Source organism: Girardinichthys multiradiatus, chromosome 3 (assembly GCF_021462225.1).
Source record: "Girardinichthys multiradiatus isolate DD_20200921_A chromosome 3, DD_fGirMul_XY1, whole genome shotgun sequence".
Lineage (NCBI taxonomy): Eukaryota > Metazoa > Chordata > Actinopteri > Cyprinodontiformes > Goodeidae > Girardinichthys > Girardinichthys multiradiatus.
The window spans coordinates 38,548,878-38,573,749 of NC_061796.1; the positions used below are offsets into that span (position 1 = coordinate 38,548,878).

The following is a 24,872-nucleotide window of genomic DNA, read 5'->3' on the forward strand; positions in this document are numbered from 1 at the left end:
AACACATTGATTTTCAAACTGCTCTGATCTGGCATGGCATCAGATTTGTACTTGGTGAAGGAGGCCCATAAAAACAAGACTTTAATCTAACCCCAGTCTGTAATATTTACAAGAAATTGTTAGTGCTAGCAAGGTAAGGGGAACCTGACCTTCTCCTTAGCTAAAATGATTTGTGCTTACAAGCTATGTTAGCAATTTTTATTTAGTGGAAGTGAAACTGCATTGTGTTTCTGATACTTTCTTTGTTAGGGTGAACAGATAGAGTGGCAATCAATCTCATCCCCTGATGGCTTAAAATCTGAATATTGTAGTCTTTCTAGCTAAAAGATAAGTTTGTGAAATGTGTTTCATCTTAGTTCCAACTGAATGCGCTCTAAATATTAGTTTTTATGTGAATAATTTAACTTGGCAAATCTGTTTAAATGAAAAGGGAAAGACGGCTAATTACAGCTGTGAAAACTACATGACATGCATACCAAAAAAGGGAAAAGATGCTAAGTTACAACATTGAAGAACTTAAAGCAAAGAAAACTCAGTGAAATGTAGAAGAAACTGCCGCAATGTCATGGAGAGCTCAGTGAATTTCAGCATGTGGTAATCAGAAAAGCATGATGCAACTTCCAGTACTTCCAGGAACACTTTTGACTGATCAGCAGCTCTTTCAATATATTTAGATCCAATTGAAAATTTGGGGCAAGACCTCAAATGTGGTTCTGCAAAGTATTGACTTAGTGGTGATAAATACGGAGCATAATTAAGCAGCATTTTGTTTGGATCTATCATATAATATCCCAATACAATACACTGAAATTTGTGGTTGACGTTAAGTGAAAAACATAAAGGGCTGGGAAATATTTTATAAAGCACTGTATGATCTACATAAGAAGGAAGTTGCTTGTGTTTTTGCTGTTAGTTTGATTACCTCATACTGTAGGTGATTAAGTCCTTCATGACATTGAAGCAGTGTCTCCTAGCACTGTTTGCTTTGCCAACATTCAAACCCACTAATCCTGCCTGAGTTTTAGACCACACTCACACACAAACACCTACTGACATTCATCGGTCATCAGGTAGCACACTGTGTGCGTGCTGCCATTCCCCATGTTTGGCTCATAGTAATTTTCTGTAAACCTCTCAGGCAGTATTAACGCAGGGTTTTATGATCCATCATTATAATGTACGCAGTCTGAAGTCCAAGTTCCCTCTCCTGGACCCCTCGCTGTATCATGCAGAGGTATAAAGTGCTCCGGGTTACCCAGATGATCCATCACTTTTCACAAGAGCTGTGTTTGGGTTAGCAAGACAGACATGTGGGTAATATCAATAAAATAAAGAGTATATGGTGGCTTCACAAAAGCTTTTGTTATAGTTGACTGTCACACAACACAGGGCTTTTCTTTTCCTCGTTATATCCATCTCCCTTTCTTCTTTGGTTTATTGCATGGCTAACTTACAAATCCTTAGCTTCTTTTGTAAATAAAAGACTTGAGAACTGGGTATTAAAATATGCTCTTTGAGATAGAGGGATAAAAGAAGGCATGCCAAAGAGAAATATGGATCCCAGTATGATGTCCAGAATACAACAGTAGGTGAGGCAAAAACAAGAGAAGAAAAGGAGGACAAGAGAATGAGAGGATCCAGCTGACTCTTTCCATAATGAGAGGCACCCTCTTCTCTTTCTATGTGTGTGTGTGTGTATTTCAGGGGGAAAAGAAAGAGATGCAGCAGAGAGACGAGGCAGACAGGAGGGTTTTAAAGTTGGTTTCACATTAACTTTTCAGTAGATTGGGGACTGACGCAACCCTCTGGGTCTCCTCTCTGCTGCTGCTGCAGACTTTAGATGCTTTTCCACGCACAATGTACTTAGCCAGAGCTTTTTTAGAGGAGTTAGGATGCTCATAAATATTCCATGCATTATAGATGTACTGTAAGATCATGTGTGTGTGTGTTTTACATAGGTGTGTACAGGTCACAGTCTGACCATCATGTTCCCATCTGTCTTTCTGCCCGGTCAAACCCACCTCAGACACACTTTCCCTCGCTTTGGCAAAATCCGATTATCAGCCTGCATCAGCTAATGAGGCCCATCCACCACCACACACACACACCCCTCCATACACTCCAGTGGCCCCCACTGCTCCTCCTTTTTTTTTTGTCTCTCTCACACAAACCAATAGCCATCAGCCTGTTTCTGTAAATACACAAACACTGTAGCACACACCCACATGCTGCTCCAGGCTCAGATTGGATGGAGGACTCCCTAATTATTCTTTAATTGCCTGTCTCTGTCTGTCCAGCTGCCCCGTGTTTATGAAACACAGAGTGGCGGCCTGATTGATCACTCCTGACTCAACATATTGTGAATGACACCAAAAGATGCATTTGACAGGGAGGACAAAAAGAGAGTAAGATAGCAAATAAAATAAAGGAACAGCAATTTGGCAAAAAAGCAGGATGTGGTGCATATGGACTCTGCTGGTTTATATTTTGATGCCATATTATTGCCTCCCACCAGACGTCAGCACCACCAAATCATCCTCAGTGGATTGTTTGTTCTGTGAATTATGCAATTCTCAAACCGAATGTCTTAACTAGTAACAGTTTTGAATCATTATACAGTAAAATAAAAAAGAGGGCTTTAACACTTCAGGAAGTGAGAGTGGAGCAGTTTTAAACCCATTATTTCAGGCAAATTTGAGCAGTGGTTGAAAAATTTACTCATTGTGTGATGCAAGAATGAGACACAGATGTTACTGTTTTTCCTCGTGAGGTGAAATAGAAATGCTTTAGTTTGACCTGCATGGCTAAAAATTAACTGTCAGCCAATGTGATTTATTTATTTCACTTTTACTCAATTTATTCTGCTCATGTAGCAGCAGTAACACTTAAAAATACAAAAATAGTCAGAACAAAGCCATGCAGTCTCTGTTCTCAGAGATAGGTTAAGCATTTGAGAGGGAAAATAAAAATTTCATTGGTTGCAGGGTTGAGTGGTATCCAGTCCTTAAGTTACTTAAAATATACTAAGGTATTACACCTGCTTATCAAGGTTTGTGTGTTGTCTTACTGTGTGTAAAATAGGGAATTTTTATTCTTTGCAATATATTATTTTAACCTGGTTTAAAGATTAAAGTTGGTACTATTTTTATACTGCTAAGTTCAGGTATAACTAGAGATGAACCAATTAGAATTTTGTCTGATTTTCTTGTAATGAGTTCCATAATAAGAAGAAATAAAAACAGTGTTCAAAACATGTTTGAAGCTTTCCTGTTGTGATGGGTAATTAATTATTTACATTAGAAGCAAACGGCATTATGCTGTGTGTGAGAGAGAGTATGTGGTATAAAATAGGATTCTAATTTATTTTTAAAGCAAAGACAAACAAATTACAGAGTTAGGAATGTCCCCTGGATTTAGAATTATTCATTTGCAATCAGTTCTGTTAGCACAGCTATAGTATAAGTACTAACATTGCAGTCTCTATATTCTAGAGAAAGTCAATGCTTACCCCAACTCTGTGATTTCCAAATCTCATAATGCTCCAGGACAGACAGAAGCTGAAAGCTTGAAAAGATAAACTAGTGCACCTTTGCTGTACTAACTTCAGCCTTTTTGTTCCTTGTTGAACGTCTCACTCTCTCTCACGTTCTTGCTGTCTGAGTGAGCTATAGACATGCCTCAAAATGTATGTGGGGATGTAAAAGTAGCTATGTACATCCCCACTGCCTCTTTTTTCATTTTACTGACAGGCCGATCACCAATCAAGATCAATTCCAGTCACCAGTCAATATTCTGGTGCATCTGTAATTCTAGTATTGCGAAGGTGAATTCATTCCCTCTAAAGATTATTTTTGTTGTCTGAAATCATTCGGTGATCGTTTTTGTCGTGTCATGTCTGAGCCAGGAATGCAGCAGAGCTCTGAAGACCTAATTGGAAGGTTTGTCTGCAGCACACCTGCAAGGAAGGAGGTGTTATACAGGTCCTTCTCAAAATATTAGCATATTGTGATAAAGTTCATTATTTTCCATAATGTCATGATGAAAATTTAACATTCATATATTTTAGATTCATTGCACACTGACTGAAATATTTCAAGTCTTTTATTGTCTTAATACGGATGATTTTGGCATACAGCTCATGAAAACCCAAAATTCCTATCTCACAAGATTAGCATATTTCATCCGACCAATAAAAGAAAAGTGTTTTTAATACAAAAAACGTCAACCTTCAAATAATCATCTACAGTTATGCACTCAATACTTGGTTGGGAATCCTTTTGCAGAAATGACTGCTTTAATGCGGCGTGGCATGGAGGCAATCAGCCTGTGGCACTGCTGAGGTCTTATGGAGGCCCAGGATGCTTCGATAGCGGCCTTTAGCTCATCCAGAGTGTTGGGTCTTGAGTCTCTCAACGTTCTCTTCACAATATCCCACAGATTCTCTATGGGGTTCAGGTCAGGAGAGTTGGCAGGCCAATTGAGCACAGTGATACCATGGTCAGTAAACCATTTACCAGTGGTTTTGGCACTGTGAGCAGGTGCCAGGTTGTTCTGAAAAATGAAATCTTCATCTCCATAAAGCTTTTCAGCAGATGGAAGCATGAAGTGCTCCAAAATCTCCTGATAGCTAGCTGCATTGACCCTGCCCTTGATAAAACACAGTGGACCAACATCAGCAGCTGACACGGCACCCCAGACCATCACTGACTGTGGGTACTTGACACTGGACTTCTGGCATTTTGGCATTTCCTTCTCCCCAGTCTTCCTCCAGACTCTGGCACCTTGATTTCCGATTGACATGCAGAATTTGCTTTCATCTGAAAAAAGTACTTTGGACCACTGAGCAACAGTCCAGTGCTGCTTCTCTGTAGCCCAGGTCAGGCGCTTCTGCCGCTGTTTCTGGTTCAAAAGTGGCTTGACCTGGGGAATGCGGCACCTGTAGCCCATTTCCTGCACACGCCTGTGCACGGTGGCTCTGGATGTTTCTACTCCAGACTCAGTCCACTGCTTCCGCAGGTCCCCCAAGGTCTGGAATCGGCCCTTCTCCACAATCTTCCTCAGGGTCCGGTCACCTCTTCTCGTTGTGCAGCGTTTTCTGCCACACTTTTTCCTTCCCACAGACTTCCCACTGAGGTGCCTTGATACAGCACTCTGGGAACAGCCTATTCGTTCAGAAATTTCTTTCTGTGTCTTACCCTCTTGCTTGAGGGTGTCAATAGTGGCCTTCTGGACAGCAGTCAGGTCGGCAGTCTTACCCATGATTGGGGTTTTGAGTGATGAACCAGGCTGGGAGTTTTAAAGGCCTCAGTAATCTTTTGCAGGTGTTTAGAGTTAACTCGTTGATTCAGATGATTAGGTTCATAGCTCGTTTAGAGACCCTTTTAATGATATGCTAATTTTGTGAGATAGGAATTTTGGGTTTTCATGAGCTGTATGCCAAAATCATCCGTATTAAGACAATAAAAGACCTGAAATATTTCCGTTAGTGTGCAATGAATCTAAAATATGTGAATGTTAAATTTTCATCATGACATTATGGAAAATAATGAACTTTATCACAATATGCAAATTTTTTGAGAAGGACCTGTACTTCCACAGGGAGCTCTTCTACTGCCTATTTGTGAATAGTGTGCCCTACTGCTTCTTGCAAATAATTTTTCTATTAAAATTCCCTGTCTAGCATTAACGTCTTTGCTGTTTTTCTTGGCCTTGTGCATCTTCCTCCTTTTTTGTCAGATTCTGTTTTAAACAGTAAAAATAGTCTTACAGAAAGTAGAATCTTTATTTACAAACCTAATTACACAGTTTGAACTTATCTCCAACAGTCAAAGAAATGCTGTTTTTGGATCCCCTTACCATCTTACTACCCAGGCCTACTTGCTGGTATCAAGCAGAGCATGAAACTAGCTTAAAAAGTCACAGCTGTTAATTTTAAAGGGTCACTTCATTACTTTACGTTCAACATCAGTTTTGACAGAGCCGTAGTGAAAACCTAAAAGAAATCTAATTATCTCACCATGTAAAGAGTTGAACTTCCTGTCCATGTGCCAGAAAGACATTTTGTTTTAACGCTGAGTATGTGACAATGTGTATTTTTCCCATGTAGTACTTAATGGGACACTTAAACCCTAAGTGCTTTTAAAAAGCTCTGCGCTTCATTTGTTCAAACATTCCCGTACATGTGCTTGGCTGCCTTGCTGTTTGTTTTGGCATAAAAAACTGAATATTTTTAGCGGCTTTCCTCCTTCACAAACATAGACGGTGTATCAGTTTGTAAAACCAGCTGTCTTAAGATTGGATAATTTCATGAGGAGTGGAAAAAAGAGAACCAAGATAGAGGCAAGAGAAGTGAGAAGGTAACCAAGCGAAATAAGTAAGAGAGTAAAATGTTGGACATCTTTTCATCAAATGTCAGCACATCACTGATCTTTGACTCCCTCTGTGGTTTGTGGGTTGTGGTGAATCACTGCATCTGGCCACAGTGAAATGTGTCTCACTAACAACACAAAGCTAAAGTAGTGTTTAATTTTGACAGCACACCCTATTATCTCCTCCCATTTTTTATGCTCTGTGTCTTTCCTTCCATTCTTAAACTAATAACAAGACATCCATTTCTCTGTTCTTCTCATCTCTCTGTAGACATTTTAGAAAAGCTCTCTTTCATCCTCCTCATCTCCATTTCTCTGCCTTCTTAATAAAACTGCCCCGTCGAATAGCTGCGTTTCCCAGAACTCTATATTCTCCCCACTCATGGCAGATTTTCACAACCACTAAATTATTCAGCGGTGGATTTTGATCATACAGAATATTGCGTCCATGTATTTTGTTAGCTGTATGGATGCCTGCTGTTTAAATATTAACTTCAGTTTTGATTTCTTGTTTTTCATAAGGATGTTTTTGAAACGTTTTAGATTAGTTACTTTGCTGTATTCATGGTTAGATGCTTTGTTATATCAGAAATGGGAATCACTTCCGAGGAAATTGTAATTTATTTACTTACATGATGAATACGTTTAACATACTGTAAGTAGTATTGGCAAGCCTGGAAATTGTGCATCCAAATTGGGAATGACAAAAGCTCCTTGTGTTTATCAACAACTATCTTAACCCTTTGTAATGCTGTCCTTTGCCTGCAGCTTTTAGTCATTTTGATTCAAAACATTTCCATTTCCAACCTTGAATGTGCTAGTAGAATTTGGGCTATTTTTCTTCCCCCAGCTCTCCATCTTTCTCTGTTTTTCAGCATCTCCTATTTGTAATCCAGTCTACTTGCCTATTTTCTAGCACGTTTTCTACAAACTCAACATCCCAGTGCATTTCAGACCTTACCAAACTCTCAGTCAGAGGTTGGTTCATCCAAAAGACCAAATACTCAAACACAAACTGGTGTATGCAGTCCAATGCCTCTCCAGAGACGCATGGCTCAACACAGGAGAGCCATCTCCTCAGGATAAGACTCAGCTGTGCACCTACACCTCCAGGATAAGGGACACTCTTTTGCGGATGTTTATATTTTGAACAGAGGAGATAGATGGTTTGAGAGAGGAGGTAAACACATAAAAAATAAGTCTAAAGGGGGATTTCAGAAACATACAGTACAGCATTAAGCCTGATGCTGAGTCAGTTTCAAACCAATTCACAACTTCTTGCATGTGACCAAACATCTCTCAGTGATCCAGGCTAACAACAGCACTAACAACGTCCTATTGTTAGTGGAGTCCAATCTGCATGTGAATTTAGATGTGCAGAACAGCACATCCCAAACACCAAAGCTTGGAGCGTCTCTCTCACTAGCGTTGAATTGAGAAAGCCCTTCACATGAAAGGTGAAACGTCTTCAACTACAAAAGCTGAAGTCCATTTGTATTGTTTTTTGTTTAAGATTTGGGGGATTTTTCTTGGGAATAGGTTAGTTTTATAGGTAGATTTGCAAGAAGTTTAGAGAACTATTGTGTTGTCTGTCCCTGGAGAAACAAGCTGATTCCCATTCTGTTCCTCAGCTGCATAGTCCTGCATAAAAATCTGGGACACTGGGTGCATCCTAATGTCTGTTGAAATGGGAGCACACCAGTCCCAAGGGCTCCATTGGTGCTCCAGGGGTACCTTAATATTGTGAATGTGCTAATCTTGGACTGTTCTTGCTGTTCTAGGACTACATCAAGAACTGATGTAGTAATATTCTAATCTTAAATGCTGTGTTTTCATTAGCTGTAAGCAAAACATCATCCCAATTAACAGAAGTAAAGACTTGAAAACATCAATCTGAGCTTAGGCTATTTAATGTGTTTCTCTTAGTAAACTGAGTTAATGAATTCAATAAACTTTTAAATAATATTCACATTTATTGAATGGGTCTGTATTAATGTGGGATAACACATTTAATATACTTTTTTGCTTTGACTTATTGTTTTCCAGTTTGCAGTGGGGCTATAACTGTGAAGGTGACTCCTAAGGTGGAGGTGAACAAAGGCGAAACAGCCAAACTGCCCTGTACCTACACTGGCATAAATTTACAAGATGTTGTTGTTGAATGGTACATTGTAAGTAGATTTTCTGCTATATCATAAGAATTACACATTAAAAAACATGTATTTTTCTGCATTGTCAGAGATTCTCCCAGTTGTTTTCAACATGTTTTTTTTAATCTTGTTTTTTAATTTAGGAGAGTCAGGGACTAAGAACACGAGTGGGTTTTCGTGAAAATTCTGGAAAGCAAATGAGCGACCCTGGCACTCCTCTTACCGGTCGAGTCAATATTGAAGAGAACCTCACCTTGAACATAATGTCTGTGAAACCCTCTGATGAGCTTACCTACTACTGCCAGGTCACTGCTGGCAAGGATGGATCTGGAGAGGGTAGCACTAAGCTTGAAGTCTTTGGTATGTAAACCAGTGCGCTTTTATCTGCTTATATGGCACCTCCAAATCACACACGACCTTTCTAGTTGATTTCAGAGTAATCTATAACTTGAGTTTTTTGTGTCACTTCCAATAAAGTCTCAGAACTGTGAGAACTGTGTGTGTGTGTGTGTGCATGTATTCATGCATGCATTAGCTTAATCACACTTAATGCATGTTGTTGATTTGATTTCACACATGTATACATTGACACCACACTTACGTGTTGCAATAGTCTGCACCTTTTAAGAACTAAAATATTATGATGATGTTTTTACTTCATATTGTGTAAGAATCTTAAGCTTTTTTTGATCCCTAAGGTTACCATATACTCCTTTGAAAAGTTCTTTAGAGGTCAATTAATCACAGTTTAATGGCTCGAGACATAATTGATGAATAGTTCAATCACATGTGTCAACTCTCATATATCTCTTCCTAATAAGAGTCAAGATTTATCACCATCATGCAAAGACTTGACCCTGGTGCAGACTGGTGTTTCCTTGCCCCTTCCATGACACGTAGTCTTAAATAAGAGGCACTTATTTGTATCTTGTATTGGACTCTCAATTTTTACTTAAAGGGAAGAATTTTATTTTCAAGTTTGTTGCCAAAGGAATCTGGTTATGAAAATAAACAATTAGTTTGCGAATAGGCATGGTGTATGAGATACTGAGAGTATGATAAACGTGATTAAAAATATCATGGCTTCATTTTTTAATTTATAATAAATTTATATCTTTGTCAGCTCCAGAGCTACTAAATCTGCATACAGATAACTGAAATGAAGAAGCGGACAGATGAGTACAAGGACCTCAGATCATAACATAGTTTAAAAAAGGTTTTGCTTAAAAATCTGTGACTTTAGTATGGTGTAGTAAAATTTGGGTAAAATGGTTTCAAAAGCCACTATATCCAGCAATCTGTAACAGTGTGAAACTGTGTTTCTACTCGAGAATTTGAGAGAAATAATGCCAAACTGCTCAATAAAAGCGTAGTTTCCAATTTCTAGAAAAACAAAGTCAAGAAGGTTTGATAATGACATGTAAGCATTTTCTTTAATATCGTTTATTAGAGGTTAGTACTGTTAGTGTCACTAACTATGACTGTAACAACCCAATACAACCTCCACCACTCTAGATGTTGGCACAAAACACTCACAGATAGATGCCAGATAGGTGCCATTTCTTTTCCTTTTCAAATATCTCCAAAGAAAGTGATGCTGAACAGCACAGTACCTAAGTCAAAATATGACCTTCAACAACTTAGGAGCATGCTTAATTGGCTAATGGATTGAAGGCCTCAGCCATGAATGACGTCAGTACTGACCTAATGCCAGTTTTGGAACACATTGAGTCCACCTTTTTATTGTACTTTTAATCTAGATTTATGCAAAACACATAATAAGCACCCACTAAATTTAGTTTTAGGTACCTTTTTGTACCTTTTGCAATTATTTATAGAGTCACACTATTATAAAACAGTATTAATTAATGAGTAAGAATGCTATCAATGTCACTATTACTGATGTAATTCTAAAAGGCTTAGTGAAATATAGTCAACAAACCCTATAGTGTGAATTTTTAAGATGTAGTCTACCCTCCCAGAGGATTCTTGCACAAGTTAGCTGACAGACAGACTGTATTTCTGTAAAATAAATAAAATAGTTTGCTCCCTTATGAGACTATTGTGAAACTGTAGATACACAAAGAAGCAGTTTAATATTATCACTCTCACAACATAGCTAGGATGTAGAAAGTAATTACAAGGTTCCTACCAAGAACGCTTGCTTAATAGTAGCCTCTATAGAAAATCCTATTCATTGTTAATGATTAGCAATGGTGCCAGAATAATTGACTTAAGCAGAAATTGTTGCTTTTTCACTGCTGTTTTGGAATTTCAACACTATAAACAAGCTTGTACGGCAATACAATTAGGTCAAAATTGTTTCAAACCCACTAGATAGATGGAAAGTACCATTGCATCATACCTAAAAGGCTGACTGCAGATCTGATCATATATCAACTCTTAGTTCTGTTCTAGTAACAGTACATTACCACATTCAGTTCAAAAACCTGCTTCTCACTTTCAAGTCTATCCATAACCTGGCTCCTTCTTATCTCTCAAAACTTCTTCATCTCACCACACACTCCTGCTTCCTTAGGTCCTCCTCCTTCACCCGTTTTACGGTCCCTCCTGCTAGTCTTTGCAACATTGGGAGTAGGGCCTTCAGGTGCTCTGCTGCCAATCTTTGGAACAAACTCCTCCCTGACCTCCGTAACATTCCATAGCTTCAACCTTCAAATCCAGACTTAAGACACACCTCGTCAGAATTGCTTATTTCAACAGACATTTCTCTAAGATTATTTTAATTTTATTTCTGTTGTCCTTGAGTGTCTAGAACGGTGCCTTAAAAACATTAATTGTTATTAAATGAAACATTATTGGTTTGCTGATAGAGAGGTCCTGGGAAAGGTATTTATCATACTATGTGGTGAATATTTTTGCATGCAGACAAAAAGCTGGTATCAGCCTTAAAACTCAGTGTCTTAAGGGCAGCTCATTAATTTCTTGCCTGTCATTGGCAGAATAAAGCTTCTAAATTGGATAACATTTTGCTCTGCCATCTGAGTTTATTGACAATTCAATTCAGTTTTATTTATATAGCGCCAATTCACAACACATGTTGTCTCAAGGCACTTCACAACAGTCAGACACATACTTTCCAATTAATCGTAACCATTGAACAGTGCAGTCAGAGTTAGTTATTTATTCCAATTGGATAACAAGTTTTTCTGTCTAAGGAAACCCAGCAGATTGCATCCAGTCAGTGACTTGCAGCATTCCCTCCTCCCGGATGAGCATGTAGAGACAGTGGACAGTCACTGGCGTTGACTTTGCAGCAATCCCTCATACTGAGCATGCATGTAGCGACAGTGGACAGGAAAAACTCCCTTTTAACAGGAAGAAACCTCCAGCAGAACCAGGCTCAGTGTGAGCGGCTATCTGCCACGACCGACTGGTGGTTTGAGAGAACAGAGCAGAGACACAAAAAGAACACAGAAGCACTGATTCAGGGGTACTTTCTATAGGAAGGAAAAGTCAATATTAATGGATGTAACTCCTTTAGTCATTTCACCTAGAAAGAAAGAACAGATAAACTCTGAGCCAGTTTTCAAGGTTAGAGTCTGGAAAAGAGCACATATAATTAGTTACAATAAAGCTCAGTCAATCGCCATGTCTAGGAGAGAGAAAGGGTTAAAAACTAAAAGACAGGGCCATGTGTATCATCGGTAGAGGGTGAGCATTAAGTTGTTGCCAGCAGAAGCTCGGACGATGCCCCTCTCCAGAAAGGTGTCACAGGTAGACACAGAGTCAGGCCAGTTGTAGCTTCTAGGAAGAGAAAAGAGAGAACAAAGTTAAAAGCTGAAATAACAGCAAATAATGCAAAATTGGAGAGTAGTATGAGAATGTAGCGAAGAGGGTGAAAGTGGTCATTATGTCCTCCAGCAGCCTAAGCCTATAGCAGCATAACTACACAGATAGTTTCAGTTCAAACTGTTTAGTTAAACGGCGCTTATTTACAACAATGTCGTCACAAGGCACCCCACAAAGGGTCCCACTGATGGTCATTGTTATACTAAAAACCACAAGGATTGGGATACCTCCCTCTGTCAGACTGATTATAACCATTGGAAAAGAGAAGGGGTCATACAAGTAGCAGAAATGGAGGGTGTGTTTGCACCTCAACCATAACTGAGCCGGACTGACAATCTTTTACATTTTAAAATTGATCTGCTCTTAATTCTGTTTTGACTTTAATTCTCTTTTCTGCAAATGTTCTGGAAGTACTTGTACTCGTACTCGTCGTCTTCCGGGACCGGGTCGCGGGGGCAGCAGACTCAGCAGAGACGCCCAGATGTCCCTCTCCCCAGACACCTCCTCCAGCTCCTCCGGGGGGAGCCCAAGGCGTTCCCAGGCCAGCCAAGAGACATAGTCCCTCCAGCGTGTCCTGGGCCATCCCCTGGGCCTCCTCCCGGTTGGACGTGCCTAGAACACCTCCAGTGGAAGGCGTCCAGGAGGCATCCGGTATAGATGCCCAAGCCACCTCAACTGGCTCCTCTCGATGTGGAGGAGCAGCGGCTCTACTTCGAGCCCCTCCCGGATGGCTGAGCTCCTCACCCTATCTCTAAGGGAGTGCCCGGCCACCCTACGGAGGAAGCTCATTTCAGCCGCTTGTATCTGGGATCTCGTTCTTTCGGTGATGACCCAAAGTTCATGGCCATAGGAAAGGGTAGGAACGTAGACCGACCGGTAAATTGAGAGCTTCGCTTTGCGGCTCAGCTCTCTCTTCACCACAATGGACTGGCACATTGCTCCCATTACTGCGACAGCCGCACCGATCCATCTGTCAATCTCCCGCTCCATTCTTCCCTCACTCGTGAACAAGACCCCGAGATACTTAAACTCCTCCACTTGAGGCAGGAACTCCCCTCCAACCTGAAGAGGACAAGCCACCCTTTTCCGGTCGAGAACCTTGACCTCGGTCTTGGAGGAGCTGATCCTCACCTCAGCCGTTTCACACTTGGCTGCGAACCCAGCGCATGCTGTAGGTCTTGGCTAGAGGGGGCCAGCAGGACCATGTCATCTGCAAAAAGAAGAGACGAAATCCACTGGTTCCCAAACCAGACCCCCTCCGGCCTTTGGGTGTGCCTGGAAATCCTCTCCATGAAAGTTATGAACAGGACCGGTGACAAAGGGCAGCCCTGCCGGAGTCCAACATGCACCGGGAACAGGTCCGACTTAGTGCCGGCAATGCAAACCAAACTACTGCTCTGCTTGTACAGAGACTGGTAAAGGACCCCCGATTCTATACTCCTGGAGCAACCCCGACAGGGCATCACAAGGGAAACACTTAAATGCTTTCTCCAGGTCCACTAAACACATGTGGACCAGTTGGGCAAACTCCCATGAACCCTCGAGTACCCTGTAGAGGGTATAGAGCTGGTCCAGTGTTCCACGGCCGGGACAAAAACCACACTGCTCCTCCTGAAGCCGAGGTTCGACTATCGGTCGGACTCTCCTCTCCAATACCCTGGCGTAGGCCTTACCAGGGAGGCTGAGGAGTGTGATCCCCCTGTAGTTGGAACACACCCTCCAGTCACCCTTCTTATGAAAGGGGACCACCACCCCAGTCTGCCAGTCCAGAGGCACTGTCCCCGACCGCCACGCATTGTTGAAGAGCTGTGTAAACCATGACAGCCCCACATCATCCAGAGACTTGAGGTACTCAGGGCAGATCTCATCCACCCCCGAAGTCCTGCCACCGCGGAGCTTTTTAACCACCTCAGTGACTTCAGCCGGGGTGATGATAGAGTCCAACCCCGAGTCCCCAGCCTCTGTTTCCACCAGGGAATGCGTGATGGCAGAATTGTGGAGATCCTCGAAGTACTCCTTCCACCGCCCGATAATGTCCCCAGTCAAGGTCAGCAGCTCCCCACCAGACTGTAAACAGTGTTGGCGAAGCACTGCTTCCCCCTCCTGAGGTGCCGGACGGTTTGCCAGAATCGCTTCGAGGCCAACCGGTAGTCCTTCTCCATGGCCTCACCGAACTACTCCCAGGCCAGAGTTTTTGCCTCTGCCACCACCCGGGCCGTAGCACGCTTGGCCTCACAGTACAGTCCCACAAGCCAACCACAGCTGATAGGAGTCCTTCTTCAGCTTGACAGCGTCCCTTACTGCCGGTGTCCACCACAGGGTTCGGGGATTGCCGCCGCGACAGGCACCGCAGACCTTACGGCCACAGCTACGGGCGGCAGTATCGGCAATAGATGCGGAGAACATGGTCCACTCGGACTCTATGTCTCCAACATCCCTCGGAATCTGGTCAAAGCTCTTCCAGAGGTGAGAGTTGAATACATCCCTGGCCAAGGGCTCCCCCAGACTTTCCCAGCAGACCCTCACTATGCACTTGGGCCTGCCAAGTCTGTCCGGCTTTCTCCTCCTCCAGCGGATCCAACTCACCGCCAGGTGGTGATCAGTGGACAGCTCAGCCCCTCTCTTCTCCCGAGTGTCCAAAACATGCGGCCGAAGGTCTGATGATACGACAACAAAGTCGATCATTGACCTCCTGCCTAGGGTGTCCTGGTGCCAAGTGCACTGATGGACACCCTTATGTTTGAACATGGTGTTCATTATGGACAATCCGTGACTAGCACAGAAGTCCAATAACAAAACACCACTCGGATTCAGATCGGGGAGGCCATTCCTCCCGATCACGCCTCTCCAGGTGTACCTGTCGTTTCCCACGTGGGCGTTGAAGTCCCCCAGCAGAATAATGGAGTCCCCGTAAGGGGCACTATCCAGCACCCCCGGCAGGGACACCAACAAAGCCGGGTACTCCGCACTCCGCAGAGACCTGTCCCCAACCCGAAGGCGCAGGGATGCGACCCTCTCATCCACTGGGGTAAACCCCAACACGAGACGGCTGAGCTGCGGGGCAACAAGCAAACCCACCCCAGCCCGCCGTCTCTCCCCGTGGGCCACTCCAGAGTAGAAGAGAGTCCAGCCTCTCTCGAAGAGATGGGTTCCAGAGCCCACGTTGTGCGTGGAGGCGAGCCCAACTATTTGTAGTCGATATCTCTCGTCCTCCCGCACAAGCTCAGGCTCCTTCCCCCCAGCGAGGTGACATTCCACGTCCCTAGAGCCAGGCTAAGCATCCGGGGATCGGGCCGCCGAGGTCTCCACCTCCGTCCGGCGCCCAATTCTCTTTGCACCGGTCCCTCACGGTTCCCCCTGCAGGTGGTGGACCCACTGGGGGATGGCCTCGCGTCTCTCGTTCGGGCTTTGTCCCTCAAGGAGCAACCCAGCCACCAGACACTCTCTGACGAGTCCCGACCCCAGGCCTGGCTCCATGGTGGAACCCCGGCTCCACCCCATCACATGCCTCGATTTAGTAGTTGTCATGAGGGGTTCTTGAACTGCTCTTTGTCTGACCCATCACCTAGAGCCTGTTTGCCATGGGAGACCCTACCAGGGGCATTTAAGCCCCAGACAACATAGCCTCTAGGATCAATTGAGCACTCAAACACCTCCACCATGATAAGGTGGCGGTTCAAAATATCCTGTTCTGGAAGTTTTAGGATATTTTTTTATCAAGCTAAAAATAATCCTATGAGAAATATGAGGTTATGCTGCTTCAATAACAAGCTGATACTGTTAGATGGTTGTATAGCTGGGTCAGCCTGCTATCAGCTGTTTAGTGGACATGTTGCTTATAGTTTCCTTGTTTCCACACAACAGATATCTGTGTTTTTTGTTACTGGAAATATTTCCAAACTGACAAATTAGTCATTGTTGGAATCAAGGGCAGAGTCTAGTATTCGCCCACAGAACACACACAATTAACATTCATCATTTTTGCCAGAAACAATAGTTTATATGTGGGAGGAGAGAAGATACATTTAGTTACTCTCCTTTTGTCCAGAATATAAACAGTCCTCAAGGACATTTGAAACTGCGTTCCAAAGCAAAAACAATTCCCAGTTTCCCATTCACTTGGCCTGGAGCTACTTTTGGAGAGTCCTTGAAATGGTAGAGGTCCTTCACCATAGAGCTACGAAGGACCGAGGTTACATCTGGAGGGCTTAGTTTCTCAGAAAATAGTCCCGTTTCTCTCCAAACGCTGAAATCAAACACTGGGTTAGGTTGAAGTGTGACGAAGGAGGGGATTTGAAAATGATTTTTCAGTGAAAGTTTGAGACATAGAAATACCCGTCTACTGTTTATTTGTATACACAGTAAATGATCTCAAACAAGTAATCTTGGGAATAAGGCAGAAAAACAAATGGGATCACTCACACCTGTGGCTGAATGTGCTTGTTTTTTTTGTGGGAAGCAAGAAGTAGGAAGCAGGAGTATTTTTATCAGTTTGACCCTTATCTGCTCAGATGAACTAGGTCATTAAGGAATACTCTGAAGGAGGTAATTTACTACTAGATTTAGTTAACATGGTCAGAGAGTGTGTGCCTTGAAATACAAAGGCACACACTCCAGGAAGTCAGTGATAGTTATCCCTTCATATCACATTTAAAAACATTTTACTCTTAATGAAGCATAATGATTAATATTGTTTCTTTTCAATCTCAGTTGCTCCCCAGAAGCCAGAAATCAAGAAACCATCTTCTCAGGCCATCTCAGTGGGAAACTCCGAGAGCTCAGAGGTTTGGATTTTATGTTGTGTGTTTGCATGTTATTGGATTCTGAAGTTTCATTTGGAGATGTGAAAACATTCAGATCTCTGGTTTTTATTAAACTCTGATCTGTTGATGACCATATCAGCCAATTCAGGCATTACACGTGATATTCTCTGATTAATGACCTGTGGTTCTTAAACTAGGTTTGGTTAAATTACTTAACAAAGTGCAAATACTATTTTTAGAATGTTTCAAACAGTATGAATCAACAACATTAACAAAATGTGCTTTAATGAATTCAGTGTGGGTCACTGATTAATCCTTATTTGACAAACACAGAGTAGAGTAAATTTTGGAAGAAGTCCGATCAACTGAGTCTAGGTGCCCAAAAAACAGTCAAATGGTCTTACTACACTACACCGAAAATCAGAAGTAAATTTTAACAATATGTTGTTTTATGCTTTTATGAAGCCAACAAACTGACTATTATCCAAGATGTTTAAGGTTAATTTCTACTCAAATGAATATGAAACTGTAGGAAATAAAACTATTTTTGAGTCTGGTGAAAGTATGAAATTTTAAAATACAAAATGTGTAGATACCTTGAATATTTTTACTGGAGGGTTAGGTCAGTTTCTTTCTTTGTTTAGAGACAGTAGCCATTGTTAATTTTTAAATTACAAAATGGCTTCAGGAACACAAATTTCTTGTTTCTAAGTGGCCATCCAGAAAAGTCTAATCTCAGTCACATAGAAAATGTGTGGACAGAGCTGAAGGAAAGGTATGTGTGAACAAGGTAGCTTACAAACGTGACTCACACACCAGTTCTGTCAGGAGGAATGGGCCAAAAATCTGTTAAACTATTTTAAGAGGCTTGTGAAAGGATACCCAAAGCATATGACCCAAGTCATATAGCTTAAAATTAAGAATTGAATCTCTTTTATTACTCTATAATCCTAACTGACCCAAAACAGGAAACGTTTAATCTGATATATTTCCAGACTGAGAAAAAAATGCCATGTCTTTTTATGTACAACCCCGATTCCAGTGAAGTTGGGACATTGTGTAAAACATAAATAAAAACAGAATACAATGATTTGAAAAACCTGTTTAACCTGTCTGCAATTGAAAACACAAAAAAGACAAGATATTCAATGTTCAAACTGATAAACGTTATCGTTTTATTTTGTGCAAATATTCACTCATTTTGAATTTGATGCTTGCAACACATTCCACAAAAGCTGGGAGAGGGGCAAAAAACAGACTGGGAAAGTTGAAGAATGCTCAAAAAACACCTGTTTGGAACATTTTACAGGTGAACGGGTCAACTGGTAACAGGTGAGTGTCATGATTTGGTTTAAACAAAGCATCCCTGAAAAACTCAGTCGTTCACAAGCAAACATGGGATGCGGTTTACCACTTTGTGAACACTTGCATGAGCAAAAACTTCCATGTTTAAGAACAATGCTTCTCAACAAACAATTGCGAGGAATTTAGGGATTTCATAATCTACAGTCCATAATATCATCAAAAGAGAATCTGGAGAAATCTCTGCACATAAGCAGCAAGCCGGAAAACCAACATTGAATGCCCATGACGTTTGATTAATAAAGTTTATCAGTTTCAACATTAAATATTTTGTTTTTGTAGTGTATTCAATTGCATATAAGTTTAACGGGATTTAGAAATCATTGTATTCTGTTTTACAAAACGTCTCGATTTCATTAGAAGTGGGGTTCTATGTAACTATCTGGTTCCATCAGCATATATTTTAGCCACCAGATGTTTGGTTGTTTCTTGAGTGGGCATCCATGGAATGTTGTTAAAGACTCCCATCAAGAGAAGGTTGTCAACATTTCAAAATCTGGCATGTTCATTGACAGTGGTTGACGCTGAGAGTTAAATATGATAAAAACAGAGCAACTTTGCTGTAAAATGTTCAGACTTCATTATATCTGCCGAGGTTTTTCACTCCTTCTCCGTTTCAAATAGGCGTCCCCAATCAGTGGCGCAAAACAAAATACAAATGGTCTATGATAGGTTTTTGTGTACTTCCTTTTATACAGTAATAGTACAACATCATAGTATTTTTTATTTATTTTGGTGTGCCACCCTGAGATTTCTAATGGCCCCTTGTGAAAATGTCTAGGGGGTCCCCACTGTCTCCAAGTCAATCACAGAATGACATTCTACAGCAAACAGCCACATTTCATATACTGAAAAGTTCACAAATTTAATGACCAGCACTTGTTGAAGTGTAGCTCTTTGTTATAGTGTTTAGAATAAAGACCTGACACACCTTGGTAGAAGCACTTTGAATAGCTTCTTGTTTTTGTTTTCTAACATCTCACCGATACAGAAAATAGTTAATTCTGTGGTTTCTTCATACAGTAAGAACTTCAACAACGAAGAGTGTTGTTGTCAGTGCAGAATGTTAGCGCTTCAAACATCTCAAACCGTCTTTCACTTGTCAGAGCTGGACAAGCTGAAAAACTACCAAATCCGGTCAGCAGCTGGTTTCTCGTTCCATCTCTACTTTCATTTTATCTTATATCATTTGTACTTTCTGTTTTCTCTCACTTAAATTAGATCGGCACCTGCACGACAATGAATGGATTTCCTGCTCCAAGGATCATCTGGTTCAAAGACAATCAGCCCCTTCCTGAGGTCAAAGACAAAGGCGAGAGTATGTGTACACTGGATGATGATGCTTTTTTGTGAAAGTTTCACTTAAAGGCAATAATATGATAATTCATGGTCCTACCTTTCTCTGTCAGAGACCTACATGGTTCCCTCTACGGTCAGGGAGGCTTCGGGCCTGTACACCATAAAGAGTGTCCTGTACATGCAGCCCACGAAGGCAGACAAGGACTCTCTGTTTCATTGTACTGTAGAGTACAGCTTGGCTGGAGAGCAGAACAAGAACATCCAGATGACATCTGAACCCATGAAAATTGAACTTTACTGTGAGTAGAGATCTGGGAGCAGAAGGGCTGGGTGAATACAGGCAGAAAGACTTTTATTGTTAAATGGGCTTGTTATTATTAATTTGATAAAAACAGAGAACAATGCAAATTTTCAGTAAACTTTGATTTAGTAGCTAACCTAACATGATTGCATTTGGACTTGTAAGTTTAGGACACTCATACACTCACAGACAGAACGTGTAAACTTAACACAACAAAACAATTTTACAAATCAGATAACCTGAAGGCAGCTTTTCAAGCAACCTGGGCTTTCCTGAATACTTCAGCACCTGATCTCCTCCATGCCATTCTGCATTGATGCAGTGATTCACACAAAAAGAACCCTGATCAAGTACTGAATGCAGAGACTGTGCAGCACATGGACATACTTTTCAATTTTCTGACAATTCTGTATTAATTTTTTTTAAGTTGCTCTTATGTGTTATTCCAGTTTTCTGAAAAGTTTGATTATCATTTATGTTATCTACAAGTCATAATCGTTGGAATTAACAGAAATAAACACTTGAAAAACATCGCTCGGGGTGTAATTAAGTTTTATGTGAGTTTCATTTTTTGAATTGAATTAGTAAAATGAATGAACTGTTGCACCCACACTACACATTATAAACTCATACTAGTACTGGATTGCCTCTTTGATGGTTGTATGATGCCCAAAAACACAATACAGCCATTCCCAATACTTAGGTTCTGTTTCACACAGAAATGATCTCAACTCTATTAGAATGGGTTTTGTAGCTAAAGAACATTGACACCCATTAAAAGAGGAGGTGCAGGGAAGGAGGTTCATCTGGAATGCAGCACTCATCTTTGATTGCTTAAGTACAGTATAATAGTGTTGAAAGCATTTTTACCTGTTCCACATCTGCTCTTGTTCATTCAGATCCTTCTGAAAAAGTGATGTTTGATCTTTTAAACGCTACTAAGGTCAAAGAGGGTGATGATGTCACCATAAAATGTGAGACCGATGGAAACCCACAGCCTTCGTTTGAGTTTCTTAAAGATGTACGTGAGCACATCAAGACTATCAATTTTTCACATACAAAACCAACATCATAAGTTTCCACCTTCATCGCTCAGGCATTAAATGTGTGATTCTATTTACAGGACAAACCCCTCAATGGTAAGGACGGTCTTCTGACACTGAAATCAGTCAAGCGTACAGATTCTGGTAGATATTTCTGCACAGCCTTCGACTTCGACCACTTGGATATAGAGCTGAAAGCTGAAAAGGTCCTTGATGTCAACTGTGAGTGACACACTCATGCACACACACAAAAATACACACAGAAACTGCACATCAATGGTCTGATACATTAAGAATAATTTACCCTTTGTCTGTGGATTTTCACCTTGACAATAAACCATTCTTTTAATATTTTTTCTGAGTCATAAATACTAAAATTAATAAGGTTAGTGTGGGATTAGCTGTAACAGAATCCTTTCAGTGGCTCAATATATGCTTTACTTTTTCACATCTCATCTGCTACTTTAATGCTGTCCCAACCATAGTGTCTAATTTGATCTTATCAAACACATTAAGCTTTGATAACCTTGAAAAAGTTCTAACTTGGGCATCAGAATTGGATTAAATTCAGAGTAAGTGTAAGATTTAATATTCAGTTATGTAGTGTAATTTCTGGAGTCTTATTACATGGTTGTTAAACAGATGAGTGTTTTTTTGATATTTGGATTTCTCCGTACCTCTATGCCCATCAAACCTCACGTTTCCAGGATTTTCCCTTCATGTCTGTTTTCTTTTCTTCAGACATTGACCAAATGAGCGTGACCCCGATTGGGCTTCAAGTTGTCATGCTAGGAAACAAAGTGGAGTGGCAGTGTAAGACCAAGGCGTCTAAATCCCACACTGTACAATGGAAAAAGGTACATTAAGTCTTTAATAACCTTCTTCCTTTTTGGTGTAAGAATCCCGCATGACTCTTCATGACACTATTTTTTTAAATGTCTGAATTGTCAAAACAGAAAGGGGTTAAAGGGCCACAGAATTTTTCTGAACACTGTCTTGTTTCACTCTTTAGCTGGGTTCACTTCATAAGCTTGTGATAGGTTAATTATGAAGATTTGAGTTAAAAGGAAACACATGCAGATGTGTTTTAAAGCAACACAATAAACACACTGCTTCCTTGGGTCACATGGTGTAACAGTTAAAAGAAATCTGGTGAGATATCAGGATGAGGACTATAGACCTATTGAAATGTTCAGCTATTATGTTGTTCAGGAAGCATACAGGCTTTGTGCAACAGAGAAGAAAGTGTGCATATTAATGCCAGAACAAAACATAAGAGCTTGTGAAGAGGCTGGCTGATAGTGTGTCATAAACAACACTGAAACACCATATGATTGCCGTTTGCAAATTCACTCAAGACTAACGACCTAAACCTTTGAAGACATGTTTTGTGGTCTGATGATACTAAATTAATGAATTGGAGGAAAATGGTTGAAGTTTGCAACCCTGAAAACACCATTCCAGCTGATGTACTGTTAAAAAACAAAAAATAAGTATTTATTTTTATTGTTGCAGGTCATATAATCATTGTGATGATCACCAACTGTATCACATATAACATAATTTTTCTGATGTCATGTAGCCCTAGACAGAATCACATCACTTTGTTTGTTTTGTTTTCACACAGTTTTTTTCAGTAATTATTATCTGAGACTAGCATACTGAAATCATTTGCCTTTTCTTACACTATTTGAAACAATCTGTTCGGGTAATATATAACTACATACTATGATATTTTAATGTTCTGCTATTTATCCCTGATTTTTGTCTTGTTATGTGTGTGATGTTTCTGCAGTGTTAGACCTGTTGTTATAGTCTTATTATCTTTTGTTGTGTCTCCTGGGTGTGATAGAAACTGTGTTGGGAATATATTGTTCCATGTTGGAAGGTTTCCTATGAGAAGAAAAGGAGAAGAATTGCAAACGAAAGGTTTATCACTGAGGATGATCTGTTATCACTGCAGCTTTCCCAGCACACCACCAAGCCTTCTGTCTAGATATTCTTTGTGCTGTTTTGCTCTCAATTTTAAACTGAGGGAGCAGAACGAAAGAACGAAAGGGATGATAGTGTGAGTCCAAGCGGTTTCATTACAGCATTTCTCTATTCCTCAGGGCTCCACTGTGCTTTCTCAAGATGGCACTCTATCAATTGAAAGTGTTACCTATGATAACGCTGGAGGGTATTTGTGTGTTGGAGCTGTTCCAGACGTCCCAGGACTAACAGCCCAGGCCAGTGTAAACCTGACTGTGAAAGGTAACACACTCAGAGGATTTATAAATATGCATCTTAACCTTGTGCACTCTATCTGAGAAAAAAAACGTCTATTCACTCTCTGTGTTTAAGACGTTTCGAGGAAAGTTATGTAAACTACCTAACTGACTCAGCAGTCTGCTACACCTGTTACATCCATCCTTCCTTCTGTCCTATCCTCACCCTATATATAAGGGCTCGGCCACCCCACAGAAGAAGCTAATTTCAACTGCTTTTAGCCTGGATCTAATTATTTTGGTCAGGACCCGTATCGGTTGACTATGTGTCAGAGCTAGACCAGAGACAGACCAGCAATTTCTGAGCTTTGTTATTTTGATCAACTCTTGAGCAGTGCTCACATGATGTCAGAGGAGGTCCCGATCTGTCTATCCATCTCCCACTCCATCCTACCATCACTCAACAAGACAAGATATGCCAAGATACTTGAACTGCTTTGCTTGAGGCCACAAACTCCAGGTGGAGCAATCCACCTTTGTTGAGTTAAGGAACATGACCTCAGACTTAGATGAGTTAAAACTTGGCTGCAACCTGCATCAGAGGTTGCTGGAGAGCAACATAGCCACATCATCTGCAAAAAACAATGTTCAGATCATGACGCACCTACATCAGGCACTTCTCGAGGTCCTGTCCATGAACACCATATTCAGAATTGCTGACAAGTGGCAGCTCTAACAATTTGTGTCAGGATTTTGGAGATAGCTCTGGCGTTGTTTATACAAGGTCTGCATGACCCTTCATAGCATCTCCATCACCCTTTACTACTGCAGCACCTACCTCAAAATGCCTCGAGTTTACTTTTTTCTGGATCCACGCAACACATGTGAAGAGGACAACCAAACTCACACAACCCCCCTCAGCATTGAGGGTGAAGATCTGGTCCACTGTTCCACAGATAGGAAACAAGCCTCAGTGCTCCTCCTGAAGTTGGACAATTGTTTTTAGTCTCTTTTTCCCATACCTTAGAGTCAGCTTGATGATCCTTTAATAGTTGGAATACAATCTCAGGTCTTCAACATTGGAATCACCATGCCCTCTGTGGTGTGGCTGACCGGCCACACCACAGATGTCGTGAAAATTCTCCCTGCCACATTGAGGAGGCCTGTTAACCAAGACAGGCTGACAATGTTTAGACGTCAGCATCTCTACTTGAATCTCTTCCACCAGCAGTTAACAACCTCTGCCATACTAATAGATTCACCTTCCTGCATGTCCTTACTTTGGCTCTTCCGCAGGCGACGTAATAACTGGATTAAGGAGATCCTTAAAGTGCTCCTTTCACTTCCCGACAATATGCTCAGTCTGGGTCCGCAGTCATCCAACCATTTAGAACATTATGTCACTGGAACTATCAAGCAAAAGTCCCTAACAAAACTATCCATACCCCTTAAACAATTTTCACAGAAAGGCATACATTTTAATGTATTTTATTGGGATTTTATATGACAGACCAACACAAAGTTGTTCATTTATGAAGTGGAAGGAAAATGATAATGGTTTTAGAT

At 41.1% G+C, this 24,872-nt stretch overlaps 1 protein-coding gene across 3 annotated transcripts in view; it reads left to right on the forward strand.

Moving 5' to 3' along the window:
* The window catches only part of bcam (basal cell adhesion molecule (Lutheran blood group)), an 85,528-nt gene that overhangs the window by 47,720 nt on the left and 12,936 nt on the right, over positions 1-24,872 (forward strand). For all 3 annotated transcript variants that reach the window (XM_047360980.1, XM_047360981.1, XM_047360982.1), the window contains exons 2-10: positions 8,415-8,539; positions 8,662-8,878; positions 17,042-17,115; positions 19,678-19,774; positions 19,866-20,054; positions 20,956-21,077; positions 21,180-21,321; positions 21,841-21,956; positions 23,211-23,352. In XM_047360980.1, the coding sequence (XP_047216936.1) occupies positions 8,415-8,539; positions 8,662-8,878; positions 17,042-17,115; positions 19,678-19,774; positions 19,866-20,054; positions 20,956-21,077; positions 21,180-21,321; positions 21,841-21,956; positions 23,211-23,352 (1,224 nt within the window). The remainder of the gene's footprint in view (positions 1-8,414; positions 8,540-8,661; positions 8,879-17,041; positions 17,116-19,677; positions 19,775-19,865; positions 20,055-20,955; positions 21,078-21,179; positions 21,322-21,840; positions 21,957-23,210; positions 23,353-24,872) is intronic.